Genomic DNA, 26,386 nt, shown 5'->3' on the forward strand with positions numbered 1-26,386 from the left:
GAGGCGTCTGGAGGCGATGTTTAAGCTCCTGGAAAGCGTGTTCCTGAGGCGTTTCCCACTTGAACTCCACGTCGGCCTTGGTAAGGTTAGTGAGTGAATCGGCGATGCGGGCGAAGTTTTTCACGAACCGCCTATAATAGGCGCACATGCCCAGGAATCGGCGCACCGCCTTCTTGTCAATGGGCGGCGGGAAGTCGACGATGGCAGCTCTTTTCCGTGGATCGGGGCGAACTCCAGACTTGCTAATCACGTGCCCCAGGAACAAGAGCTCCTCGTACGCAAATCTCCACTTTTCTGGCTACAGTGTGAGTCCGGACGTCTTGATGGCTTGAAGTACAGCTTCAAGGCGCCGAAGATGCTCGTCGAAACTCGAGAAAAACACGACGCCGTCATCCAAGTACACGAGGCAAAGTCTACCACTTCAGTCCTGCCAGTACTGTATCCATAACGCGTTGAAAAGTTGCAGGCGCTGAGCAAAGACCGAGGGGCGTCACTTTAAACTCGAAGAGGCCATCCGTTGTTATAAACGCCGTCTTCTCTCGGTCTCTTTCGTCGACTTCGATTTGCCAATAGCCAGTCTTGAGGTCCATTCACAAAAAGTACTTGGCGTTATGGAGCCGATCAAGTGCGTCGTCTATTCGGGGGAGAGGATACACATCCTTTCTTGTGATTTTGTGAGGCGGCGACAATCGACGCAGAAACGTAGGGTCTCATCCTTTTTCTTCACTAACACCAAGGGGGATGCTCATAGACTCTTGGACGGCTGGATAATGTCATCCCGCAGCATTTCATCAACTTGTCTCTTCATGGCCTCATGATCTCGCGACGAAACCCTGTACGGACTTTGACGGAGTGGTCTGACATTTTCTTCGGTTATGATGCGATGTTTCGTAATTGGGGTCTGCCGAATTTTTGATGACGATAAAAAACAATCTTCGTATTGCAGGAGCAGGGCCTTGAGGTGTTCTTTCTTATGGTTTAGAAGTCTGGGATTGACGTCGAAAGTTGTGGGTGGGGCTCTGTTTCTCTGAGCAGGTTCCGCAGAATCGGCGAGGGTGAAAGCACTGGTGGCTTCCACAATTTCTTCTATGTGTGCGACCGTCGTTCCTTTGTTCACATGCTTGTACTCATTGCTGAAATTCGTGAGCATAACCGTTGCTTTGCCTCCCCGCAGCTCTGCAATTCCTCTTGCGAGGCAAATGTTTCGGGTGACCAACAGACGCCAACTGCCTTCAAAGACGCCTTCCAAGTCAGGTGATTTAGGAGCGCTGACTGAAATATTGACGCCGGAGCGAGGCGGAATGGTGACTTGTTCTTCCAGCATATTCAAGGCAGGGTTTCTTACGGCGTGCGCGGCGGTAGTGCTTCTTTTGTGGATAACGTTATCGACTTTGTTCTTAGGTTGATGACAGCCCCATGGAGGCATAAGAAGTCCATACCAAGGGCGAAGCTGTAGGATTACGAAGTCTGTAGGATAAATACGGCCGTTAATGGTGACTCTCGCTGTGCAGATTCCTGATGGCGTTACGACATGACCTCCGGCTGTGCAGATTTCGGGGCCTTCCCAAGCTGTCCTAACTTTCTTCAACTTCGCGGCGAACGACCCACTAATGACAGAATAGTCAGCTCCAGTATCGGCGAGAGCGGTCACAGTGTGGCCGTCGATAAGAACGTAGAGGTCGCTAGTTCGCCGTCTCGCGTTGCAGTTAGGCCGTGGCGTCGGGTCACGGCTTCGTCGGCTTGTTCCGCTGCTTCTATGTTGCGTCGTCAGGTCACCTTCGGTGAGTGATGTTCCGTCGTCAAAACTTTGCCTGGTTGGCGTGGTGTTCGGAAAGCTCCGTCGCGGCGTCATCATCGTCGGAGGATCTTCGGTAGTTCGTCGCACAGCAACCGCATCTCCATCGGTTGCTGCCCTTAGTTTTCCGGATACGGGCTAGGTGACCGGCCCCGCGTTGGGCCAGGGTACTGCCGGTGGTGCGGTGACATGCGGTGGCTGGGTGACGGCGAACGGGAAGGACTTCGAGGTGTCTACTGAGTTCCTGTGAGGTAGTGGGCGATGTCGCGTGGCCGTTACCCTGGCTGCGGACGTGGTGCATTGATGGCGAAGCCACGCAGTCTCATCTGTCGGTACTGGCAACGGCGGTATGTGTGCCCGGCCTCGCCGCAGTGGTAGCAGAGTGGGCGGTTGTCAGGTGCACGCCAAAAGTCGGTTTTCCTCGGCGCACTGCGCTGGCCCGCTGGCGAACGGTAGGACGTCGGTGGTGGCGTCTGGCGACGGAAGTGCGATGGGGCGGCATTTTGGCGTGGGCGGGGGAGGAGCGTTGTGGCGCACTTCAGTGCCGTAGCTCATAGCTTCCGGCTCGGGCAGCGGGGCATGCTTGGGGAATTCGAAGCGATTGTTGAACTTCTTCTCGAACAATGTCGGCGATCGAATTCATTTGAGGCTGCGGCGAAGGCAACAGCTTGCGCAGCTCTTTCCGCACGATCGCTCGGACAGTTTCACGCAGGGCTTCGGAGTCAATGGCTTGAGCAGCAGCGCAATCTGGAGTCAGGCGACGATTATACTGTCTGGTGCGCATGTCCAGGGTCTTTTCGATAGTGGTCACTTCGGCTACAAATATTTGGACGATGTTCGGTGTGTTCCTCATTAGTCCCGCGAAGACCTCCTGTTTGACCTCTCGCATGAGGAAACGAACTTTATTCTCCTCAGGCATGCCTGTGTCAGCGTGATGGAAAAGGCGGGTCATCTCTTCTGTGAAAATGGCAACATTTTCATTTGGCAGCTGAACCCGGGTCTCTAGTAAAGCAGCGGCCTTCTCTTTGCGAGCTACACTCGCGAACATTTGCAGGAATGCGCCGCAGAAGACATCCCACGTTCGGAGTATAGACTCCCAATTCTCGAGCCAGGTCCTTGCGGTGTCTTCCACGTAGAAGTACACATGACGGAGCTTTTCTTCATTGTCCCAGTGGTTGAGGGCGGCCACACGGTCGTATGTTTCTAGCCAGATCTCCGGGTCTTCGAACGATGACCTATGGCAAGTGGGTGGTACCCTGGGTTGATGCATGACGATCGTGGGCTCGGACGCTGTGGTTGTCATTGTCGTTGCAGTCGAGGTCATGGCCTTGGTCTTCCGCACCTTGTCTTGTAGAAGCCCGTACTCAGGTGGTAGACCTTGCTGTCGGCGGCTTGTTCGCTGCTCCTGGTTGGCGCCGCGAGTCTTCTCCGCGACGTGGGCTGGGTTCACAGCTTGACGGGGGCGTCCGATACATGAACGAAGCAGCACCCCCACCAGATGTCATGGGGTCGTGACGTGGCTGAAGACAGGAGACTTTATGTTGGGATTTTACTATTTAATTTGCGCGAACCTATGCCCGGTAAAAGAAAACTCTGATTACAATAGCAGTCTTGCACGGATAGCAGTGAACGGAGCGTCAGCCGTCTATCAACTACTGACAAGCGGCGAAGTGCATCGGCATTTATACTCTTGCCATCGGATGTTCTAACGTTATCGCTGGTGGTGACGTAGGTTCCAGAATAATCTGTACAGTTCGCGGAATGGGCAAGATCTTATTGAAATGATCCACTACAGTCCTGAAGCTTCTCGAAAACTGCAGGCGCGGTTTGCGCTGAGAATTGTGTAGTGTATTGGGGCGATAACAAAACTTGAGAAATGGAACGTGGCAATATGGATGCCTGCAGTTCCGTGGCTGCAGCGTAAAGTTCACCTCAAGCAACGCGTTCAAAATACTCGCACCTACATGCAGTAATACCTACTTGCATTAACTATAGCGGGAGGGAAGACGTAGACGGAAGAAAATGGAGCAAGTAAATATGTGGATAGCAAAATGGTGCGTCGTCTGTTACGGTACCTCCGGTTCGAGGAATATCCCTTCGCCGCTTCAACTTGCCTGCTGCGCTGTGTAAAAGAGGAGGAGACATGTGCGATTTTGCGACGCGTTTTAGCTGCTTATTTAGTGATTCTGTTCTGGAATTCTTTTGCGAATACGTGATATTTCACGCATGCAGAGAATGAAGCGAGAAGTGGAAATGGGCAAACACGAGGAACGGTGAGAGGCAGGTTTCGAGCGCTTTTTTGCTTTGAAACACGCAGTACTCTTCTGCACAATCACCTAGCTAGTTTTGGTATTTTCGAGCACAAATTGTGGTGACCTCAAAATCACTTACATATAAACCCAATGTGACAATTCTCCGTGTAAGTTGACTACATACTCTGCCTGATGAAGTATATTATGGGCAGAAACAGCGCACAAACTCACGGGACGAAGAGAAGAGACACAAACAAGTGCTGACTGCCCCGCCGCGGTGGTCTAGTGGCTAAGGTACTCGGCTACGGACCCGCAGGTCGCGGGTTCAAATCCCGGCTGCGGCGGCTGCATTTCCGATGGAGGCGGAAATGTTGTAGGCCCGTGTACTCAGATTTGGGTGCACGTTAAAGAACCCCATGTGGTCGAAATTTCCGGAGCCCTCCACTACGGCGTCTCTCATAATCATATGGTGGTTTTGGGACGTTAAACCCCACATATCAATCAATCAACAAGCGCTGACTCTCAACTGAAGAATTTATTGAAATATACAAGTTATCTGAACACATAAGATAAAAACGCACAGAACATGCGCAGAGGCCCGGCGAAGGATCGCGTCGACGTGATTAACAATTTTGTGCTACGGATAACTGCGCAGGCGCGGCATATTTCTTTCAAACAAACATGCTACTGATTAAGATTTCTTCTTTTTCAGAGATTGATGTCTGACTGAATGAAAAAATGCTTCCACTAGTTCTCTATCGCTATGTTTGAAGATCCAAAATTAAACAAATTAAGTATGCGTGGCCAGACGCCTTCAGTTGCTAACCATTGTAGAACTTCTGTTTATTACTCGAACTACAGCAGCCAGCAAAGACTTCGCGACGTGACATTACAATGTTGTGTAGGTTTAGGGTCGGCGTAGCCTTTACCAATTCGTACTCAGCCAAGTTGGCCCGCTCCCCTCCCCCTCCCTCTTTCCTCTGGCAGTGCCATCGTAACATATGCCGATGGAGTGCCCACTTTCGTCAACGAATAACCTCAGCATTTTCGACGAAAAATGAATCAAATAGAGCATCGCATTCTGTCGCCACACGTACGATATTTTAGGTTGTAGAACAGTAATTGCGTTCAATCTGAAGCAGACGTATCCATGTTTATGTTATTTTTTTCTTTTCTTGTTTTTGTATAAGTAGGACGTTAAGTACCACTGGGTTAGTAGGAGCAGCTTTAGAAGCATGGAATTATCGCGCTTTCATTTAGACCTATACATTTGAACGTTTCAATAACGAAATCTCTCAAGAGCGGCACTGTCGTGGCAACGAATAAATCTGTCGTTCCCGGCGAGCCTTGAACGTCCATGATATTCAATGCATTTGCCCCCTCTCGACAGTGAAGAGATTTTAAAAACACACTCCCGCAATGATGAAAGTTCCCTGTAGAGATCCACAACATTTTTTTTTTTTTCAAACCGTGAGCTAGCTGGAAACAGGGAAGTTCCAAAGAGCCGGAGGCGGAAGCGGGTGTTTCTTGTGCAAACAGTGATGATCTAAAGCCACTGCCTGATGCATGGGTCGCGCCGCGCTTCGCTGTGTCGGTAAGCGATACCAGACGCTGTTGAACCACACGACTGCTTGTGTGCTCACACCGACTTGATCGTGCGCGAAAAGCTCTGTGACGACGTTAGCTGCGGCGCCAAGATTTTTTAACTGCGGAGACACCCGCGACAAGTGTGGTCCCACAGGGGGGCAGATGGCCTTGGAACATATGCGTTGTTTTAACTATACTTGATCTTGTGGGGAAGTCCCCTCTCCCCCCTCTTCAAAATTTGAGCAGGCGGATATTCTAGAGGGGGGGGGGGGGGGGGGCTCTATTCCCCACTGACGCTGCCCCTGGCGAATGCATCATGGGCAGTGTGCACAGAGAGGGACGAATACAGTGGAGAAAGCAGCAAAACGAAATAAAGGTGAGTAAGTTCGCGTGAAATTCTTGATTTTTTCGACTTTATTCGCACTTTCCTCGACGCCCACAACGACGACGAAGCCATGCAAAGCCTGCGAAGATGCGAGGCTCAAGCCGTCAAGCTCCTTCAAAGCAACGTGAAGGAGAGCGAGATCAGCGGCTTCTTTAAATATATTTTGGTTGTGTCGATGTAACTGGTGTGCGTTTCTTTATATTTTTGCGATTAAGAAATTCTCTGCAAAACGAGGGGTTCGCCTGTATTACTTGCCGTAAGAAGCAGTAAGGAGTATGAAACATAAGTCGGCTTGTCGAACGAAAAGAAAGACTACGATATGCGTATTTGTGTTGCTGTATGTATAGTTTGCTGAAATCGCTTTGAAGACGTAAATTGGCCTCAAGGACGACACCCTCATTTGCAGCTTACAAACTCTAGATAAACGTATAGTGCATTCGATATTAGATGATCGCTAAAACAACGTGGCATTTTATCCTTTCTACCCTATCGTAACAAGAGATTCTATTGGTGCAACGATTTTCGCATGCTCAAACTCAGTCTAGTCACATAAAAGAGATCGCAATGCGTATTTTGAAGTTACACAGCAAGGATGCTTGACAATACAATGGAGTATGGATAGGGTAGGGAGACGATGCGGTTTAGAATTGCAATACAAACCTGGTCTTGTAGATGTGACGTTGTCTAGATGCCTCTATAGAGAGCTCGTAGTCATCATAAACGAGGGTTACACATTTAAGGTTGTCATAGTTCACGTTTGTGAAAAAAAAAAAAAAAAAGACGGCCGCATCCGACATCTTGCACGCCTATTCTGTGTAGGTTTGCCTCTGCGGTGTGTCCTTCTTGTTCGCAAACAGTATGTCTGCTTCTTCTGAACCGTTGATTGTCCGGTACTATCTTCTGAATATTCGCTTTAGCTTTTGATGAAGTTAGTGACACTTTTTTTAAAATTAGAAAAATAAATGCTACTGTCAAATTTGCCGCCAATCTATGTGCGATGTATTTTTTTTCCTTACAATCAATTAAAGTTTTTTAAATATCCTATAAAACTTCCATAATTTGTAAGTCGAAAACCAAAGCATTTGTTAGTTTGCCTACTTTATAATAATGAAATCAATTGTTATTAAATAGAAACGCGTTTGTTTAGCAGCGCCATTTAGACGAGGTGGTGCACAGTCATATCTTTAGCGCCGGCAACTCTGGAAAACCCACGCAGTTTGTATGTGCGCGTGCGTGAGCATGTCTGAAAGCGCACGTTAGCCGTCGGAGCAACGCCAGCCGCAGTGAAAGAGAGCAGTTACGAGTGCAGTGCTTGAAAGTGCGCTGTCTCGCACCCAACATCAAAATCATTCTTGTTGAATCGTTGTTTGACGTAGCGTAAGAGGATAAGGGGCGCATTCTCACCATGTCCCTCGAAGAGCAATCGTCGGCGGAGCTTTCCAAAGGGTGAGTTTTCAACGCCAAACGAATGAATGGCAGTGCCTGTGTTGGTTGCGACACGAAGCAGCCGTGGAAGTGTTTCTCTGGAGTTTACTGTTGGCAGGCCTCCTTCTCAAGTACGATTAGCGAGAATACTTTTCCCTTTGTGTTCTTGTACGATTTCGCCTTGTTTTCCATTGATGGCGTTACGATCTCGCCCCGAAAGGGCCTCGTGTGATCGAGCTGTTCAAGGCCAGTTTCGTAATGTCATAGATACCAGGCTCCCCTTTCCGCCGAACTAAATGACTTGTCTCATTACTTTCTCCTTGAGGTCGAGCAGACTGTCTTAGTAACTGCCTGTTCAGGTTTGCTTAGAGTCTCTTTTATTCACGGCAGTTTCACGTTGATTGCTGCGTATTAAGAATGAGGTTTGTTTGATGAGATTGTTTACTCCAATTGTGTGTGCTGGGGGACTCCGACTTGTGTAGTTATCGGTAATAACTGGCAAAGGGGTGAAAACGTGTTTCTGTCTCATGACCAAGCTATGACATGGCTGTATTTTATTTGCCAACACATTGACAAACATTACGTATGGTTGCTCGTTCATCACATGTCAATTAGAGCCGATAGTTTCTTCGTGAATCGCATCACTGTTTCTTATTTTGTGTGGCGTAGTACTCGTGAATTCTCGATGAATTCATGCTACTGCATTGTGCCTGGTCCTGCAGAATTTAATGCCTGACTGTCCAAATGCATGACAGTGTTGCGCCTGATTTCAACATGAATTTGTCAACTCTTTGAGCGTTTATTTTAGATGTGAGGCGGCAGCTCTATTTTTACTATCGTCCAGTAACTTTCGATCGTACAATGGAGGATATGGTTTACTCAAATGCATACGCCACTAAACCAGTACAAACATTTTACTAAAAAAGAAAAGTCCCCCAATTGTGCTTGAACTGGACAGTTGTCGCAACATGCCTTCTTTCCTGTAGGTTTTCCAGTTTTGTTTCTTTGGTTTCTTCCCATAAAATAAGTTATCTGTAATGTGAGGTGACCTATCTTGGAAAGGCATGATAAAATATTACCAGAAACTAAAGCATAATTGTGACATAAAGCACTTGGAAATGGTGTGATGACTGTTTTAAGCATAAGCACATGCCTTTGCAGCTTAGTAAAATTTGTACTTTGTTGAAGTGACATGGTAAACCTAGTGTCAGACCTCTAGGAAAATTGTCACCCTCAGTGATACATTATGCTTGAGCAGTGAAAAACGTACTTGTGCAGATTATATTTGCGAATCCCAATATATGGGTATGTAGAAAAGATGGGATCAGGGCTCAAAGTTGGCCTCCATGGTATTAAGATTTAGTCAGTAGCTCAGGTACGCTGTTTCGTTAGCAGAAGCAGCATAGAAGCAAAAATGCATTTTATTGCAACTCTTGTGCATCCAGGCTAGGATTTTGATAGCCTTACTTTTGAAACATGTCAAACCTATAATTTACATTGCTTCTTTCTTTCCTATGAGCAAGTCTCATTTGGCCTCGAGGAGCCAGAAATTTGTGCAATATAAGTAAAATTGTGTTTTACAGAAGAGACCAACTCGTGTAGCCGCCAATACTAAGTGCGACTTGGATACCTTGTTTATTTTTGGCCATTGAGGCTTATATCTTTCATTTAACTAATTGCTTTGAAGTGGGTGGGTGTGAGAAACATTCATGTACACACATTGGAAATATTATAACAGGAAAGTCATTGAGCCTGGTTTATAAGTGACCCTTCTGCAATACAAAAAGGGGCACTCCAACCAAGAGGGGAGATTCAATGAGTCAGAATAAACGAAAACAAAGGTGGATAGTAGCACTGCCATGGAATTCAGACACGGGAGTGCGGTGTCATGAATTTTATTAGCTTGTGCTAGGCCGTTGATGATGTTCATTTTCGAAAATATACGAGAATATATTGTGAAAGAGCTTGATAGTGTAGCGAGTTTTGACCACTTATGAGCCGTAATGGCCCATGCATACATACGCAAAAGATAGTTCTTTCAATTTGTGGTGTCACGCTGTTCTTTCGCTGCAAGGCTCTCCTTCTTTTCTGTTATTTTTCAGCTGTGTGTAGCTATATGGATATAAATAGAATAGACCATACTGTTTCATTCAATTCACTATTCGATGTTGGTAAATACTTTTCTTTAAAAAAATATAAGGTAATAAAAGTGTCAGTCTTGAGGGAGACATGGGGGTAATGTGTAGAATTTCTCTTTTGGGCAGCTATGGCTGATGAAGAGAGGAATGTGTTCTTGAATTAACATATAAGCTAGTGCACACTCAATACTTTCTAGTTCTTCGTTAAGGATGGCTCGCTTTTAAGCAGATTATATATGTATTTGTTCTAACGAATGGTTTGGCCAGGCCCATCAAATGTTTGTGTGTTTAAAAGCAGTGTAAGTGGCCGCACTATCACTTTTTTTTTTCACTGTACACAACAGTGTATGTGCATCTGATAGCGTGCTACTCTTTTGTTTCATTACTTCAGATGATTTATAGGTTGTATATCATATGATTAAAGCCAGTTTATCTGTTGACCTTTTTGCTTCTATTAATGATTTTCCTAGTCACGAGACTTCGTACGGAAATGACCGTTGATGGCTTTACTCATAATTATCAAAAATTAGTTACACATGGAACCGGTGGAGACTAGACGTATCTTTAGTTATGTTTTGGCACTAGATGGCTACACTTGCTCATGTCCCATTTGTATCTAAGCTTTAGTTTTGTAGCCATCTTTCACTGTATTGCCGTGTGCTAAAGCCATCTTTCAATTATATTTTTATGCAATTAGTGAAATAAAGCAACCCCACTGAATTGAAAGAATGGCTGCTTTGAAGCGTCATTTTTCTGCCTCTAAATCTGCTCCAAAAATCAAAATGTCACTTTCATCACTGCAATGCATGCAAGCATAAATGTTTTTTTTATTTGATGGATGGACTTTACAGACTCTGTATTTTGTGTTGCTTCATAAATGATAAAATATTTAATTTGATAATTTTTGCTTTTTTTCTAATATTTGAACCAATTTAAAAATTGTGTTTGAGCACCAGAATTTCTTTTGTCAGTCCGTAGAATAAAATTTCAGATGTCTATTGCTGATTGGCTTAGCCTGTATTGGAGAAAGACGCAGGCATTATTGCTTATTTATACCTATATGTATGGATGCTTTTCTCTAATGTTGTGATAAATAAATTTTGGAATTGACATTCATGTATTGCTTATTGCTCTTTATGTCACTTACCAGTCAAAGTGTCAGGTTCTTGTCATATTGGGGAAATTCTGAAATGCTGCTGCATGCTGTCCCTCATAATTTTGCACTAGGCTTAGAATGTTATGTTCTTTGATTAGCTTCTTGTGGGTAGAGCTACTTTAGGTTTTACGCAATATATGTTGTAGAAGAAAGCACTGTTTTTGAAACACCTTTTAAAGTATGTGTGCTGCTGGTGAATTGTCTTCTTGTTTATATGTTTTTGAAAGGTGTGTATGGGGGATTAACAATTAGGTGTGGAGGCATGCCTGCCCACAGCACTGTGGCATCGAACGATGTGCTGACATGGCCAGTCTTCTGGTGTCCATCGCAAGGCTTTACTACGATTGTTTAGTATGTAATTGTTAAATATTATGAAACTGTAAAATGTGTATTTGACAGCATGTTCCATGCTGTTTTTTTTTAATTATTGAAATTTTTTAACCCGAAGCCCAATTATTTCACATTGCCTCTTCTGTGGCCAATGTTCCATTAATTTCCATTTTAGTTTTGGCTGTGTATCATTGGCACCATTGTCGACATTGCAAGGTGTTTTTCAATGATAATACTTTGGTTGAGTTCTACAAAATAGGGGCATTATATGTGCATGTAGTGTTTGCATGTTTGTATGTGTGACGACAGCTTGTGTGCATGGGGTGCACAGGTTGCGACTGCTGAAACACACATGCCTGCTGGCGGACACCTTGTTGAGCAGCTTGATTGACCTTGTTCCCAGTTGGATCTCTAGTTACATCCGATGGTGCCCCACTTCATCTGAGCACCTTGAAGATGCTGAGCGAAAGTTGTTGTCCTGTAAGTTAGTTAATTCTCCTGTGCCTTTGTAACAATTTTCTTTTCAAAGGACCCTAAAGTAAAATACTAAATCAGTTTAGACGGATAAGGAACACCAAATTTTTCTGAATTCGGGTGTTAAAGTATTGATATCAGAAGACATTGAACAAAGAATGGTGCTGGAGATAATATTTGGGCAAAAGGAATCTTATCTTCAGCCCCTAAATGAAGACAAGTTTCCTTGTGAAAACATTGGCAAAGGAAAATAAAATGAAATAAAAATGAACCACAAATTTTCTGAAATGGGCGTCTTAAACTTACCTCAGCTAGTGGGTCACAATCATGAAATTTAGTCCTGCGAGGACTGAGACAGTAAAAAAGAAAATTCTGGAAGAGAAATGTCCAAGGTTCCCTTGGACGTTGTCAGCTAACATCATTTGAAAGGTCTTTCCCACACCTCAAATATTAGCTATTTCTGAAGGTGTTTGTCATCTGGTTAGGTTTTGCCAAAACATACCAGTATTGATATCTATCCAGGATGGCTGAAATCTAAGCACCATTCTAGAATAGTTTTTTTGTTTCACAGTTATGTTTTTAAATGTGGTGGTCTGCTGATGCGCATCACTAAAGTGCTTGACCAGTAATGTCCGTGGAGTTCATGGACATATTTATTTAGAAAAGAAAAATATTTTGGAGGAGGACATTCATTTATGGACCAGGTGGCTAGCAAAGTTTCACGGGTCACGTGTTTGAAATCTAGTTTTAAACTTTGCCATGTCGTCACTTGTGTAAAAATATAATCGAACCTAGTTTGCAGTGAATTCAGTCTAAAAATTTTTCATTTTCACAGATTAACTTGGACAAGGCTAGGAGCATGTCATACTGGCATACTCGGATATGACACATAATACCATATCACTCTTCCTTTATTGCATACGTTGAAAACAAGGTGGATAGCTGTGGAAAATAAAGTTTAGCAAATCGTGATGTGCAATTGGCCTAATCAATTTAATCAGTAGCCTTGATGTCATGTTCTTGTTGTTGCATTTGCAATAGTTTTTTGCTCTCCACCCATAGGGTGTGCCACATTTCTGTAAGGCCCATCTGTGATGTTAAATTCGATCAAGTAGCACTGTTTGAGTGCTTTCAGGAAAAATCCAGATGTTGAGGTCATAGTCACTGTTTAATAATGGCCAGCACTGGCTTAAAGATTTGGTTTTTTTCACAGTGGTAATAAAGATGAAGATTAAAGTATAGATTCAAGAAAAAAAAGTTGGTTCAACAAATGCAGAATTGGTGCATTAGAGACCTTAGTTTTAAGTATTGCAACGAGCAAGGTTGCGTAAAAACACAGGTTATTATTCCAGAAACGTTAGCCGCAACAAGCTGGTACAGGCAGGGACCCGGCAAGCACGAGCCACACACGGACGTCAACGTCTTCTTTCACGCTGGCACAGAGCTGGCGCCACTATGCTTCGGTACAATTACTCCCCGCGCAGAAAGGAGCCAACCTGGCGACCTAGGGAAAGGACACGACAAGGGGGTCATAGCACGGTTTGAGGCGTGATACGTGTACTGTTTCACGCCCACGGCAGCGTTGGTCCGAGGGTGGATCAATGGGCTCAACTTCATAGTTGACAGGAGATGTTTGCCGCACCACACGGTAGGGGCCATGGTATTTCGACGAAAGCTTCGGGGAAAGACCGGGAGGGGTAGACGGGACCCAGAGCCAAACCAGCATTCCTGGGTTATAGTGTACAGTAGACGCAGAGGAATCGTGGTCAGTTTTCTGGCGCCATTGGTCTTGTGCGGTAAATGAGCGAGCGAGTTGACGACACTCTTCGGCATAAGCAGCTGCTTCGGAAACAGGCGTCGCTTCGGAAACATCAGGCTTGTAAGGGAGAATGGTGTCCATGGAGCATGATGGCTCACGTCCGTACAGAAGGAAGAAAGGAGAAAAGCCAGTGGTTGTTTGTGGCGCAGAGTTGTATGCGTACGTGACAAAAGGGAGCACTTGGTCCCAATTAGTGTGGTCGTCAGAGGCGTTCATGGCAAGCATATCTCCAAGGGTACGGTTAAAGCGTTCTGTCATGCCATTGGTTTGGGGATGGTATGCCGAGGATTTCCTATGGACAGTGCGACATGCCTTGAGTAGCTCGTCGACGGCGTTCGAGAGAAACACGCGTCCACGGTCACTGAGTAATTCACGAGGTGCACCGTGTCGCAAAATGAGATGGTGAAGAAGAAAGGACGCAACGTCTTTCGCAGTGGTAGCAGGCAGCGCAGATGTTTCAGCGTAGCGTGTTAAATGATCCACGGCGACGATAATATACCGGTTGCCTCGAAGAGAGTTGGGTAGAGGACCATAAATATCAATTCCGACGCGGTCGAATGGTCTCGCTGGGCAGGGTAAGGGTTGCAAAGGGCCAGCAGTGCTGTGAGAAGGCGTCTTGCGTCGTTGACACGTGGTGCATGACCGAACGTACTGGCGAACGTGCCGATACATGCCGCGCCAGTAGTATCTTAGACGAAGGCGAGAGTAAGTCTTAAATACTCCAGCGTGGCCACACTGGCGGTCATCGTGAAAGGCAGCGCAGATGTCCGAACGCAAATGACGAGGGATGACAAGGAGCCACCTACGGCCATCCGTCACGTAATTGCGGCGATACAACAAGCCTTCACGGACAGCAAAGTGTCTTGCTTGACGAGAGAGGGAGCGTGAAGTCGTTTCTGACGAACTGTGAGAGAGGACGTCGAGCAAAGAATTGATCCAGGGATCCTTGCGCTGTTCGGATGGCATGTCAGTGATGCTCAACGATGACGAATCGCAAATGGCAGTTGATAAGCAGGCAAGGTCAGGAGGCAGTGGAGAACGGGATAGTGCATCGGCGTCTGAATGTCTGTGTCCTGAGCGATAAACAACACGGATATCGTATTCCTGAAGGCGTAAAGCCCAACGAGCGAGGCGGCCAGTAGGATCTTTCATGGACGCTAACCAGCATAAGGCATGGTGATCTGTGACAACATCAAACTGGCGTCCGTAAAGGTAGGTGCGAAATTTTCCTATAGCCCAAATGATAGCCAAGCACTCCTTTTCCGTGACGGAATAGTTGGACTCTGCCTTCGTTAGTGTACGGCTGGCATAGGCGACAACGTACTCGTCGCAGCCATCCTTGCGTTGAGCGAGAATGGCACCGAGGCCGACACCGCTTGCATCCGTGTGAATTTCAGTGGGTGCATTGGGATCGAAGTGGCGGAGAACTGGCGGAGAGATGAGTAGCCGGCGTAGCGCCGTGAATGCCTCATCGCAGTGGGAATTCCAGCCAGAGAGGTCCGTGCTACGGGAGAGAAGCTGAGTCAGAGGGGCAATTATAGAGGCAAAATTGCGAATGAAACGCCGAAAATAGGAACACAAGCCTATGAAACTACGAAGCTCCTTTAGGGTAGTAGGCTTGGGGTACTCGGCAACGGCACGCAGTTTGGCAGGATCTGGCGATATTCCTTCTTTTGAAACGACGTGGCCGAGAATTGTGAGTTTGCGGGCGCCAAAACGACATTTCTTGAAGTTAAGTTGCAACCCGGCTGCCGTAAGGCACTGGAGAACTTGTTCCAGACGGGAAAGATGAGTTTCGAAATTCGCCGAGAATACAACTATGTCGTCTAAATAGCAAAGACAGATGTGCCATTTAAGTCCCCTGAGGACACTGTCCATCATTCTTTCAAAAGTCGCAGGCGCATTGCAAAGACCGAAGGGCATTACATTAAATTCAAATAAGCCGTCAGGGGTCACAAACGCCGTTTTTGGACGGTCTGGTTCAGCCATTGGTACTTGCCAATATCCAGAGCGCAGATTCAGTGAAGAGAAAAACTCCGCACCTTGAAGGCAATCCAAGGCGTCATCAATGCGTGGCAGGGGATAAACATCCTTGCGTGTTATGTTGTTTAGTCGACGATAATCCACGCAAAACCTGATGGAGCCATCCTTTTTTCGCACGAGGACCACTGGCGAAGCCCAAGGACTGTGTGAGTGCTGAATAACACCACGTTGCAGCATCTCGTCGACGTGTTGAGTGATGACGTCACGCTCGGCCTGCGAGACGCGGTAGGGGTGCTGACGAAGTGGAGTATGATGACCGGTGTCGATATGGTGAGCGACAACTGACGTGCGTCCCAAGGGAGGTTGTCCGTGGTCGAAGGAGGCGCGGAAACGGTCAAGTAGTTGAATGAGCTGATTGCGCTGGTCTTGCGTAAGGCCGGTGTCTACGCTGCGCAACAAAACGTCTTCGTCAGGTAGTGAGGGCGCGGTGCCAGCTGTGACAGCATCCACAAACATCGGTGTCGTATCAGAACGGGCATCGAAAGGAAAGATGTCATCATAAGTGTCAAGACTTCCAATGCATTCGCCATGCAATAAGGTAGCGGGACAAGGGAACGGATTGCACACGTACACGGCACTGGAGCCATCGGCAAGTGTTATGACGGCAAACGGGACGACAAGGTTCCGGCGACGAGCGCATTCTTGTGACGGCATAAATAGGGCAGTTGAATCGGAAACGGAGTTGCACAAAAGAGATACCGCGGTGACCGAAAAAGCAGAAATGACGACGTCAGCGGCGACGATCACCTTTTTGGGTGAGCGAGGGAGATCTATGAATGTCGTGCTGAATGGAAACAAAACGAGTTGAGCACGAGCGCAGTCGACAACCGCATGATTAGCGGAAAGAAAGTTCCATCCCAGGATGATTTCATGCGACGCATGCGGAAGGACGACAAATTCTACGATGTAAAGCACTCCTTGAATCACAACACGAGCAGTGCATGTGGCAGAAGGTTGGACGTGTTGCGAACTCGCCGTGCGTAAAGAAATTTCGACCAGTGGAGTCGTCACTTTGTTCAGTTTGCGGCATAACACTTCACTGATTATACAAATAGCGGCACCTGTGTCGACAAGAGCAGTTGTGGCGAAACCGTCCACAAACACGGCAATCTCGTTAGGGGGCGATAGATGAGGCCTTGGAAATTTCGTCGGTGGCGCAGCTCTTGCCTCAGGAACTGCGACTGTCAGTTTTCCTCCTGTTCGTGGTTGGAACGGCGAAGCATGGGGGAAGGAGACCGAAGACGGGGTGAAGGAGATCGACGTCGGCTGAAGTCTGGTCGACGTGAGCGGGGGTCATGCGAATCAGGTGTCACATGCGATTCTGATGGCCGAGGTATGTTGCCGGAATGCTGCACATCATTAAAATAGAATCCACGGCGACGACAGTAGCGCGCGACATGTCCTGAAATACCACAGTTGTAGCAGATGGGCCGGTTATCCGGAGTACGCCAAGAGTTGGCAGGTGCTCGAGGTGATGGAATGGGCCGATTTACCGGATAAACTGAAACTGGTGACCTGTAGTAGTTGGTGGATGGACTGTATGAAGGGAGCGGCGGTTGGGCAGAAGGTCGGCGGACGGCTTCTGCATAAGTCAGCGGTGCAGCCACTGATATTGGGGATGTGGGCGAAGGGAGAGCCTCGGCAACTTGCGTCTGAATAGCACGGCGAAGTGAGTGGTCCAGTGTTGTGGGGGTCTCGTTGATGGTGGCGACAAGAGAGAGCTGTCGAGCAACTTCCTCCCGGATGTACTGTTGAATTTGAGGCATTAACACGCTGTAGTCGGGGCCACTGCTTTTGCACTCCAAGGCCGAAATATCAGCTGTCTGCGTATTAGCGCGACGTGTAGAAACTCGTTGCTTGCGCAGCTCATCGAAACTTTGACACATCTGAATCAAGGCCGTGACGGTCTGTGGGTCTTTGGCCACAAGCATATGAAAAGCGTCGTCATCAATGCCTTTCATTATGTTCTTTATTCTGTCAGCCTCCGTCATCCTGTCATCAACTCGCCTACAGAGGCTGATCACATCCTCAATGTAGCTTGTGAAGCTCTCACCATTTCGCTGAAATCGTCCCCGCAGTCCCAGTTCAGCGTGAAGCTTACGCATGGCTGGACGACCGAAAAACGAGGTGACGGCCTCTTTGAAAACCGACCAGGTGGGGATGCGGCTTGGTGGTTGGTGAACCATAGGTTGGCCAAATCCGTCAAGTAGAAGATGACGTGAATCAGCTTCGCAGGGTCATCCCACTTGTTAATCGCGCTGGCATGCTCGTACTCTGCCAGCCAGTCCTCGACATCTTGATCTTCAGCGTCGTTGTATACTGGTGGGTCACGCAGACGAAGTACACCAGAACACATGACGGGTGGCAGCGTGGAAGAGCCTTGTGGGGGATCGACGCGCTCGGTCATCGTGGACTGAGATGGTAGCTTACGGCTGCGGAGCTCCAGGACGTTACCCAGCACGTTTCCACCAAATGCAACGAGCAAGGTTGCGTAAAAACACAGGTTATTATTCCAGAAACGTTAGCCGCAACAAGCTGGTACAGGCAGGGACCCGGCAAGCACGAGCCACACACGGACGTCAACGTCTTCTTTCACGCTGGCACAGAGCTGGCGCCACTATGCTTCGGTACAGTATATAAAAGAAAATCCCGTGTTGCTGAGAACAGTATATCCAAGTAAACCATTTATGTTCTGTAGGTGTCCATAGAATGTGTTGTTTTGAACTGCCCACACATCCTAAAGATACCTACACTTATCTCCAGCCAGCATTTAAAACAGTACCATTCATAATCAGAATCTCGTCTGCATCATGTTATAGCAGCACTGATAGGATGTTGCAGGCAAATGTAAGTGACATTAATAGACGTTATCTTTAGGCTTGTAGGGTTTCATAGAACATATAGTGGTTTAAAAAAACGGATGCAAACGAGCACTGTCTGCAAATTGGTTTTATTTCTTTTACACAACTGGGTAAAAACAAACTACACTAAGACCGTGTGGCACGTATTTATTGTGACAGAGTGTCATTTGGTTATGCCATTCTGAAATTGCGCTTCTTTATCATGCAAAGTCTGGCTGATGTGGACACACACACACACACACACACACGCACACGCACACAAGCGCGCGCGCGCGCGGTGAGCTTTTTCTACAATATCATGATTTATGTGGTTGTTACATTTTGGTTATAATTTGCCTATGATTTTCTTCTTTTTGTTTATGCATATGGAGTAAAGTGCATGCATCTGCTAGACCTCTATTAGCCAGACCTCTGATAAGAGAGTGCAATTTTTGAATGGTGTAACCAAATGACATCCTGTCACATGTATTTGCTATGTAATATTTTTTTTTATTTTTAATCAGATGTCTGAAAGAAATAAAAGCAATAGTCATTCAGTGTTTGTGTGTGTCTGTTTTTTATAAGCACCAGCCAAATGTATGGGTTACAACGCATCAGCGCATGGCATGTAGAGTTCGTGCCATGTCTTCTCCTTATAGAAGTAGGGTACTGCTAGTGCTACTGTGTCAGAAATTTTTTCCCAAAGCTTCTGGTACCATTATGCAGTCCCATGCCATGTGCCACTGTTGCTTAGTGGCTTGCTAGCACCATTGCGACACGTTCCTCTAGTGCAACAATTTTATTGGTGTTCAGATTCAAATAATGCACTGGCTGCTTTTTGGCAGTAAAAGCAAAACATGTGATGCAATCAGTTTGTGCCAATGGTATCATGCTACACAAGAAGCAGTGACACTATCCACAATAATAGTCTACTTTCTGGTGGGAGTGCTGGCTGCTGCAGTAGGACATGAGTATACGTAGCTCTTCAGTAAATTATTGGCATTGTGATTACAGAAGGGAATGCTGTGCCCTCATTGATAGGAGAATCATGTTTGCGTACATGTGTGCAGAATTATTACAGGTTGATGGCATACAATAAAACATTTTTATGCTGCTCTCTAGTCACATCCTCAATAATTTCAGGAAGTTGTTAAATTTATGAAGCACAAAGTTTACAAGGTTCAACATGGATTGTGTAAGAATTATGGCTGAAATGAGTAATAGCAAATGATTTCATTGATTTAAAAAAAATTGTACTTGACAAGTTCTCTAATGACATTGTCAAGACACTAGTTCAGGAAGCAATAATTTGCAAAATGGCATTACTTAAAAGATGAAAATCATCATGTGCAACATATAATTCAGCAAAAGCATGCCAAAATAGTGGTTATAAAATGATTAACTGTGTTCCGACATGAGATGCAGGGCAGCCAACGCTCAGTCAAAAGTCGAGTCTGCATTTGTGACTAGGTGAAGTTGTTTCATAAGAGGTGCCATTGCAATTGCACTGGTGTTCCGAGTCACTATCACAAGGCACTCGGCTGACCTGCAGGTCACGGAATCGAATCTTGGCCGTGGTAGCTGCATTTCCGATAGAGGCGAAAATTCTTGAGGCCCGTGTGCGTAGATTTAGGTGCACGTTAAAGAACCTTATGTGGTCGAAATTTCCAGAGCCCTCCACTACGGCGTCTGTCATGATCATATGTTAGTTTCAGGATGTTAAACCGCAAGAATTATTAATGTCAGTCACTATCATGACTAGAATCATTAGGAGCATAAAATTGTTCTGACAGCACTGGCATTGAAGTAAATTTGGAACCAGTTTGGCCGCCTCCACGCATACGTTTTTAAGAATAGTGCTAGTCTTGAACTTCGGCATTTCAGATTATACTATATGGAAAATGTAAGAAGTTGGGAAAATATGCGGTGATGTCAAGTAAACTACTGCACTGGAAGTAAACGAGTGCAAGAATATCTTAGTAATAGAAGCCTATACATTTGGCATCAATACTCGCTACAGTGAAAGGACAATTGCTGGTCGCGAAAGGAACTAAAGAACTGTCAAGTGCAAACTGTAAATTTTGCGTGAGAGGCTCCGAACTGTTGACAAGAAATGACGAAAAATGGAGAAGAGAGGGCCCATGACGTGCACATTTCCTCTTCACTTGATAGCTTCATAGTTAACACAAAAATATGAAACTCTTAAAGCTCCTTCATACTAAGAAATTATCATTGCATAAAAGAAACACAGTTGAACCATTTTATAAGAGGCATGCTCCGGGCAGCAAGTCTTGTCTTTTATCTGAGATATGTCTTATAAATAAATAGGGTACCTTGTATGCACTTCCTTATCTACCTGTATTTTACTGTAGGCACACTGGTGTTTGTTACCCATTTGTCTTTTATATTAGTGTCTCTTATTTATAAAGGGGTTCGACTGTATATGATACTTAAATAGTAGGTAAAGACATACCGATGTGCTTGAAAATTCACCGAGAATATGCCTTAAGGGACAATTACCTTTTAAAGTGCTTTATGAGGCGAGCTAACATAAAAAAAAAATTGTTGCAAGCACAGAGATGTAGACAGCAATGATTACAGTACTGCTCGCAGCATGTGTTTATGTACTTAGGATGTTTAACGGATGAACCAGTCTCAGAAAAGACAGTGCTAACAGACGGCATGCACCCCGGGCAAACAAAACTACGCAGTTAATTTTTTGCCTACTATCTGCTGTGCATACCTGCATAGCTAGTGCTCCACTAACATCAGCAACCTGTCTACCGCATAGAAAACATCGCATTGTACCTGTAACGCGCTCATTGACATAGGTGGCGATGCAAAGTTCAAGGCATAGGTACTGAACTGAGGCGAGGCCATAAGTGCTTTTTCTTTTCGTGCACGTTTGAAGCACTCTTTCTTAATAAATGAATTGCCTAGGTTTCATGTGCCCGTACCACGGAGCAAGAATATGCTTCCTGGCCCATACCACGATATTGTAACAAGCAAAACAAGACCTACAGCCAGGAGTTTACCTGAACCAGAGCAACGAAAATGTTCTCTTTGTTATCTCAGCCCAAAAAGAGTATGAGCCACAGCGGCTCGTTCATCAATGGTGGCATGCATCATTATACCCCCTCTCCCAAGAAGCATCGTCTCGATGCTGTACATGAAGGCAAAAAAAAAAAGAAAACGAGACAAAAATTACTATGCAAGAAAAATGAATGGCGTAAGGCAGAAAAACGTAGTCGGTTATGGAGTCAAAAGTCAAATGAGAAATAAGAAAAATAGGAAAGAAGGTAAGAAAAAAAAATGAGACAAAAAGAAACGCGAAGTTACTAATAATGTCAGTCACTGCACTGGTAATTCACAGCGTGAAAAGGTATGGTTTGAGCCGTGAAACGTGAATTACTTCAGTTTGCGGAGGGCGACCGGAACGTCTCGAAGTGTCTTCTGGGAGAACCTCGTAACTAACGTCGCTGAGACGTCATACGACCTTGTAAGGGCCGAAGTAGCGGCGAAGAAGCTTTTCTGAACGGCCACGCTATCAGATAGGGGTCCACACCCAGACTTCATCACCAGGCTTGAAAATAACTTCACGGTGACAAAGATCGTAGCGGCGCGCGTCTGCGGTTTGGTGATATTGAATACGGTGACGAGCAAGTTGATGGGCTTTTTCTGCGCACTGTGCAAATTTGGCGGCATCTTTGTGGTATATTTCTATGTTGTCGGGCAGGAGCATGGGGTTGAGCATCGGCGTGACCTCGGGACCGTGGACTAATCGAAAAGGTGTGAAACCGTTATTGTGGTATATTTCTATGTTGTTGGGCAGGAGCATGGGGTTGAGCATCGGCGTGACCTCGGGACCGTGGACTAATCGAAAAGGTGTGAAACCGTTATTGTGGTATATTTCTATGTTGTCGGGCAGGAGCATGGGGTTGAGCATCGGCGTGACCTCGAGACCGTGGACTAAGCGAAAAGGTGTAAAACCGTTATTTTCTTGAACAGCAGTGACACTGCTGTTCAAGTTCATTCCTTGAATGACCGGCCGAGAGCACACGCGCAATACGAGAAAAGAGCTGGCAAATGTCGACATACGTATTCAAAGGCGTGCCGTGCGTATACCAGTAGGCATCACCAGATGGCCACCTGCCGTGCGCAACTGGGGTCCTTGCCACGGTGTGGTAACCTTCTTGAGTTCAGATGCTAGTGTGGCGCTCATTACGAAATAGTCGGCGCCGGTGTCGACGAGAACGTTGATAGCATGATTGTCGATGAAGACGGCGATTTCGGCAGAAACGATCTTTCTGTCGTTGGAGAACACTGCAAAGTCGGAATAGTCCTTGTAGGGTTGTTGCGTCGAAGGAGAGTCTTTTACAGTTTGCCGGACCGCGACTTCATTCCCAGAAGTCGCCATTCCTAGTTTCCCCTGCGGAACTGGGTGACTTAGACCGGCGAGGCGATGGTGATCTCGACTGGCGGTGCTGAATAGTCGAACTTGTGCAGCTTGCGAACTTTGTGCAGCTTGCGAACATCGTCCTATTCGTTGATACTGGCAACCCGATCAATGTGGTCGAGCCAGTCATCAACATCCTCGAAAATGTCTCCACGGAACGGCTTTGGCGTCTGTGGCTCATGAAAAACATGCGCAAGAAGAGAACCATGGGCATCGCTGGTTTGCACCACTTGGCTTGTCATCGGGGTTGCCATCTTTCTGGGTGTCGATGCCAAGAGACCAAATTAGCGGGGTAACCCACGCAGGCGGCGGCTGTTTCTTGCTCTGGGAGATGTAGCTGTCTCCAAGATGGCCAACACAGCCGAAGTACACGTACCCAGCGTCTCCACCAATAATGTCATGAGCAAAACAAGACCTACAGCCAAGAATTCACCTAAACCAAAACAACGAAAATGTTCTCTTCTTCTCCTCAGCCCAAAACAAGTATGAGCCACAGCGGCTCGTTCATCAATGGTGGCATGCCTCAATATGATAGAGCCAGATCGGATGCTAAGGAGCTAGCTGTTGGCCTTAATTGCATAATTTCAAGTTTTTTCGTATCACATTTATAGTTTTGTCCTTGCAGCAAAACAGATTTTTTTGGCCACTTTTCAAGTTTACTGCACCCCAAATAAAAACTGTTGAGAACAATTACGACACATGTTTTCATTTGGAAATACAATGAGGTATTTGAGGCATGCATGTATGTATGCACAGCTGCAGACAGTTCTGAATATTTATTTATCTTTTTTTAAATATCTTCTTTGTTTTAGCTGCATCAACATACAGTGACTGATGACTCCTAATTTTGCAATTACTTCGTGTTGCGTTTTTCATTAATTGCATTTTTTTCTTAAGTTCTTGTATCAGCGATATGAACTATAAAAAAAAAAGATGATTGCCGCATAGCTCAAAATGCACAGGCTATAGGATATGCTTAGTAGTACTAATAAATGAGTGCTGTACATATTTCTTGTAATCACATGCAGCAGCTGCAGCGGTCTCAGTAGTGGGGCAAACTAATTATTAAGATGTAATGGTATATTGATCTTTGGGCAGCCAAAAGTTGTTGTTAGAAACAGTTATTCTCTGTAAATTATGGGCCTGCGATTCCTGACTTACAACTGTGGTTCTAGGCCTTATAGGGATTGGAATTTCATTCAAAAAAGTAAAATAACAGGTTCTAGAGGTGATGCTGGTGTCGTCTTGGTGTGTTTTTGTATGAACTACATCATAAGTTCTATGATGATGTGTTGTGAGCTGGTGTGCAGAGATTTTATTGAAGCCAAGTGCTTTTGATGTCATAAAAACTCTGAAGACGTAATACAATAAGTATGCCAACGCTCGTGTCATCACCCATTTTTCTTAGAATCGTGCCATCATTGTGAAATAGGTCTTGTAAAAAAGAAAAGTCCCAGACTGACAGTGACACTCATTTTATTGTGTATGGGTTTGTTGTTTTTCGAAGATGTGAAGCTGCCCATTCGATCAACATACATCACGATAGACTCGATCCTGGGCTGCAAGGGCAACCACCAAATAAGTACCCTCCAACTTGGCCCTGGCACCAAAGAAGCTGTAGAGGAGGAGCGTGTGCCACTTGTGCTGGTGCATGGCTTTGGTGCAGGAGTGGCTCTGTGGCTGCTCAACCTGGATTATCTTGCCCAAGACCGCACGACATACTGTTTTGATTTGCTGGGCTTTGGCCGCAGTTCACGACCACGTCTTTCAAGGGATTCTTTGGAGGCTGAATACCAGTTTGTGCAGAGTAAGAGTGCAACTTCTGAAAAAAAAAAAAGAAAGAAAATTATTTTCCTGAAGCTGGTTCAGACTTCACGCTTAATAATGAAAGTGCTGAAGTGTATTTCTATAAGGGTATTTGCTTGGGCGAGTTGGTAGCTATTCTTGTTACGTTATTGCGCACCGCTTAGTAGTGTACAGCTTGTGTACAGCCTATGTGCGTTTTAATTATCTTTACATTCATTATTGGTTTAAGTGACTGCTTATAGCTATGTGCCTTTAATGTGGTGGGATTCATCGAAACGAAATACAAGTGACAGGTGCAGAACTAGTGTATTCCAAGCACAACACATTTCAGCAATACATTCAGTATAAGATAACGAGGCACTTGTAGTCTCAGATATAAGAAATGTAATGTATGAGCCTGAGCAAATTAATGAAGAGTTTAGCTAAGCATAGTAGCATCTTCTTGCATTAAAACCTTTATAAAATATCAGAGCCGACCCTTGTAGCAATTCGCCTTTTTCACGATTCCACGGCACGTGTGCCCTTTCTCTAGTGGAAATGTCGCGAAATGCCTCCTGGTCTCTGGGGCCTTCACTCTAGCAATATCACGTCTTCTAGCTCCTATTGGAACCTTTGAAAAACAGCAGAGGGCCGCACTGGCAAATCAAGAAGGGGGATCGCATGTAATTAACCTTAGGTCCATGAATGCGGTTGCCATGAAGTGGTTCTACTTGTGTCAGCCACAATTAAGCATTGTGCCAGATGTCTGTGAGGTCTAGGATAAAGCAAGCACCATGGTTGCATATCGGTGCCCTAGATTTAACAAGAACAAAAATACGGAAACTGCAAAAAAAAGTGAACCAAAACAACATTTTGCACTTAAGTGCATTGAGGACAGCTTGCTTTTGGAACATTCCGTTTGTTCATAGGGATAGGGCAGTTCATAAATTAAAAGGTGCCTTGACATTTACTTTACATTGTGATTGAGTGAGTTCTCAGGAGGACTTGTGTTGTGCGATGTTTTCTTCAGTGGAAGTTGAGGCATCTTCTAGTTGGCTGACTAAGGCAAGATGTGGTACTGAGCATGTGTGATGATAATGACTGTTAAAAAATAGTAATCTTCATTAATTTTATTGCAATTATTTAATTGAGCATTTTTCTCACTGTAGGCATTGAAGAATGGCGAGCACAGGTCGGTCTCGACCGCTTTGTATTGCTGGGACACAGCATGGGTGGCTTTCTGGCTGCCTCGTATGCAATACGCTTTCCTGAGCGTGTGGCCCACCTTGTGCTTGCGGACCCATGGGGTTTCCCTGCGCGCAACACTCCCCGTCCGGCGCTGCAGCTGCCGAGTTGGGTCCGTGTGGTCTCCACCTTGCTTAGCCCTTTCAATCCATTGGCAGCTGTACGGATTGCAGGACCTTGGGGTTAGTCAGCAATTTCTTGACATCTCTGATTCCTTTTTTCCTTGTACCCTTACTGTGCATGCATTTGATCCTAGCGGGAAAGCTGAGAAATATTTGAGAAACCCATAAAAGGGTTATCAAGAAATTCACATTGTTCTCTGATATTAGCACTGGTGCAAAGGACTATTCCTTGTGTCATGTGTCGCGTGTGTTACTCGGGTGGTTGTGTGAGTGTTTGTGTGTTTGCGAGAGTGAAGGTTGCGCTAAATATCTGACAATATGACTATTCCAGATTTTGTTTGTTTGCTTCAATGAGCACTGACACAATAGTTTTGCATTTAGTTTTTTTTTCTTTGTCACAATAGGCACTTATCACGGCTGGAAGCCTCGTTTGCATGAGTACAGTTATTTATTTAGAGACGTTTTTAGAGCGCCCAGACTCAGTTTCAAAGAGCATCGAGCTAGGCAGGAGCAGTTCCGGGACTGGCTGCGTGA

General features: G+C 45.6%; 1 protein-coding gene and 1 long non-coding RNA gene across 3 annotated transcripts in view; one reads left to right on the top strand and one right to left on the bottom strand.

Moving 5' to 3' along the window:
- The first annotated feature begins 7,222 nt into the window (after positions 1–7,222).
- The window catches only part of LOC119176910 ((Lyso)-N-acylphosphatidylethanolamine lipase), a 72,538-nt gene continuing 53,374 nt past the window's right edge, over positions 7,223–26,386 (top strand). Inside the window, exons 1-4 of the mRNA XM_037428249.2 lie at positions 7,223–7,465; positions 11,400–11,548; positions 24,208–24,507; positions 25,655–25,912. Of these exons, the coding sequence (XP_037284146.1) occupies positions 7,425–7,465; positions 11,400–11,548; positions 24,208–24,507; positions 25,655–25,912 (748 nt within the window). The 5' untranslated portion in view covers positions 7,223–7,424. The remainder of the gene's footprint in view (positions 7,466–11,399; positions 11,549–24,207; positions 24,508–25,654; positions 25,913–26,386) is intronic.
- The window catches only part of LOC119176911 (uncharacterized), a 92,207-nt gene continuing 90,203 nt past the window's right edge, over positions 24,383–26,386 (bottom strand). For both annotated transcript variants that reach the window (XR_005110521.2, XR_012887036.1), the window contains exons 2-3: positions 25,650–25,888; positions 24,383–24,522 (exon numbers count right to left, since the gene is read on the bottom strand). This is a non-coding gene — a long non-coding RNA (uncharacterized LOC119176911). The remainder of the gene's footprint in view (positions 24,523–25,649; positions 25,889–26,386) is intronic.

Source organism: Rhipicephalus microplus, chromosome X, assembly GCF_043290135.1.
Source record: "Rhipicephalus microplus isolate Deutch F79 chromosome X, USDA_Rmic, whole genome shotgun sequence".
Lineage (NCBI taxonomy): Eukaryota > Metazoa > Arthropoda > Arachnida > Ixodida > Ixodidae > Rhipicephalus > Rhipicephalus microplus.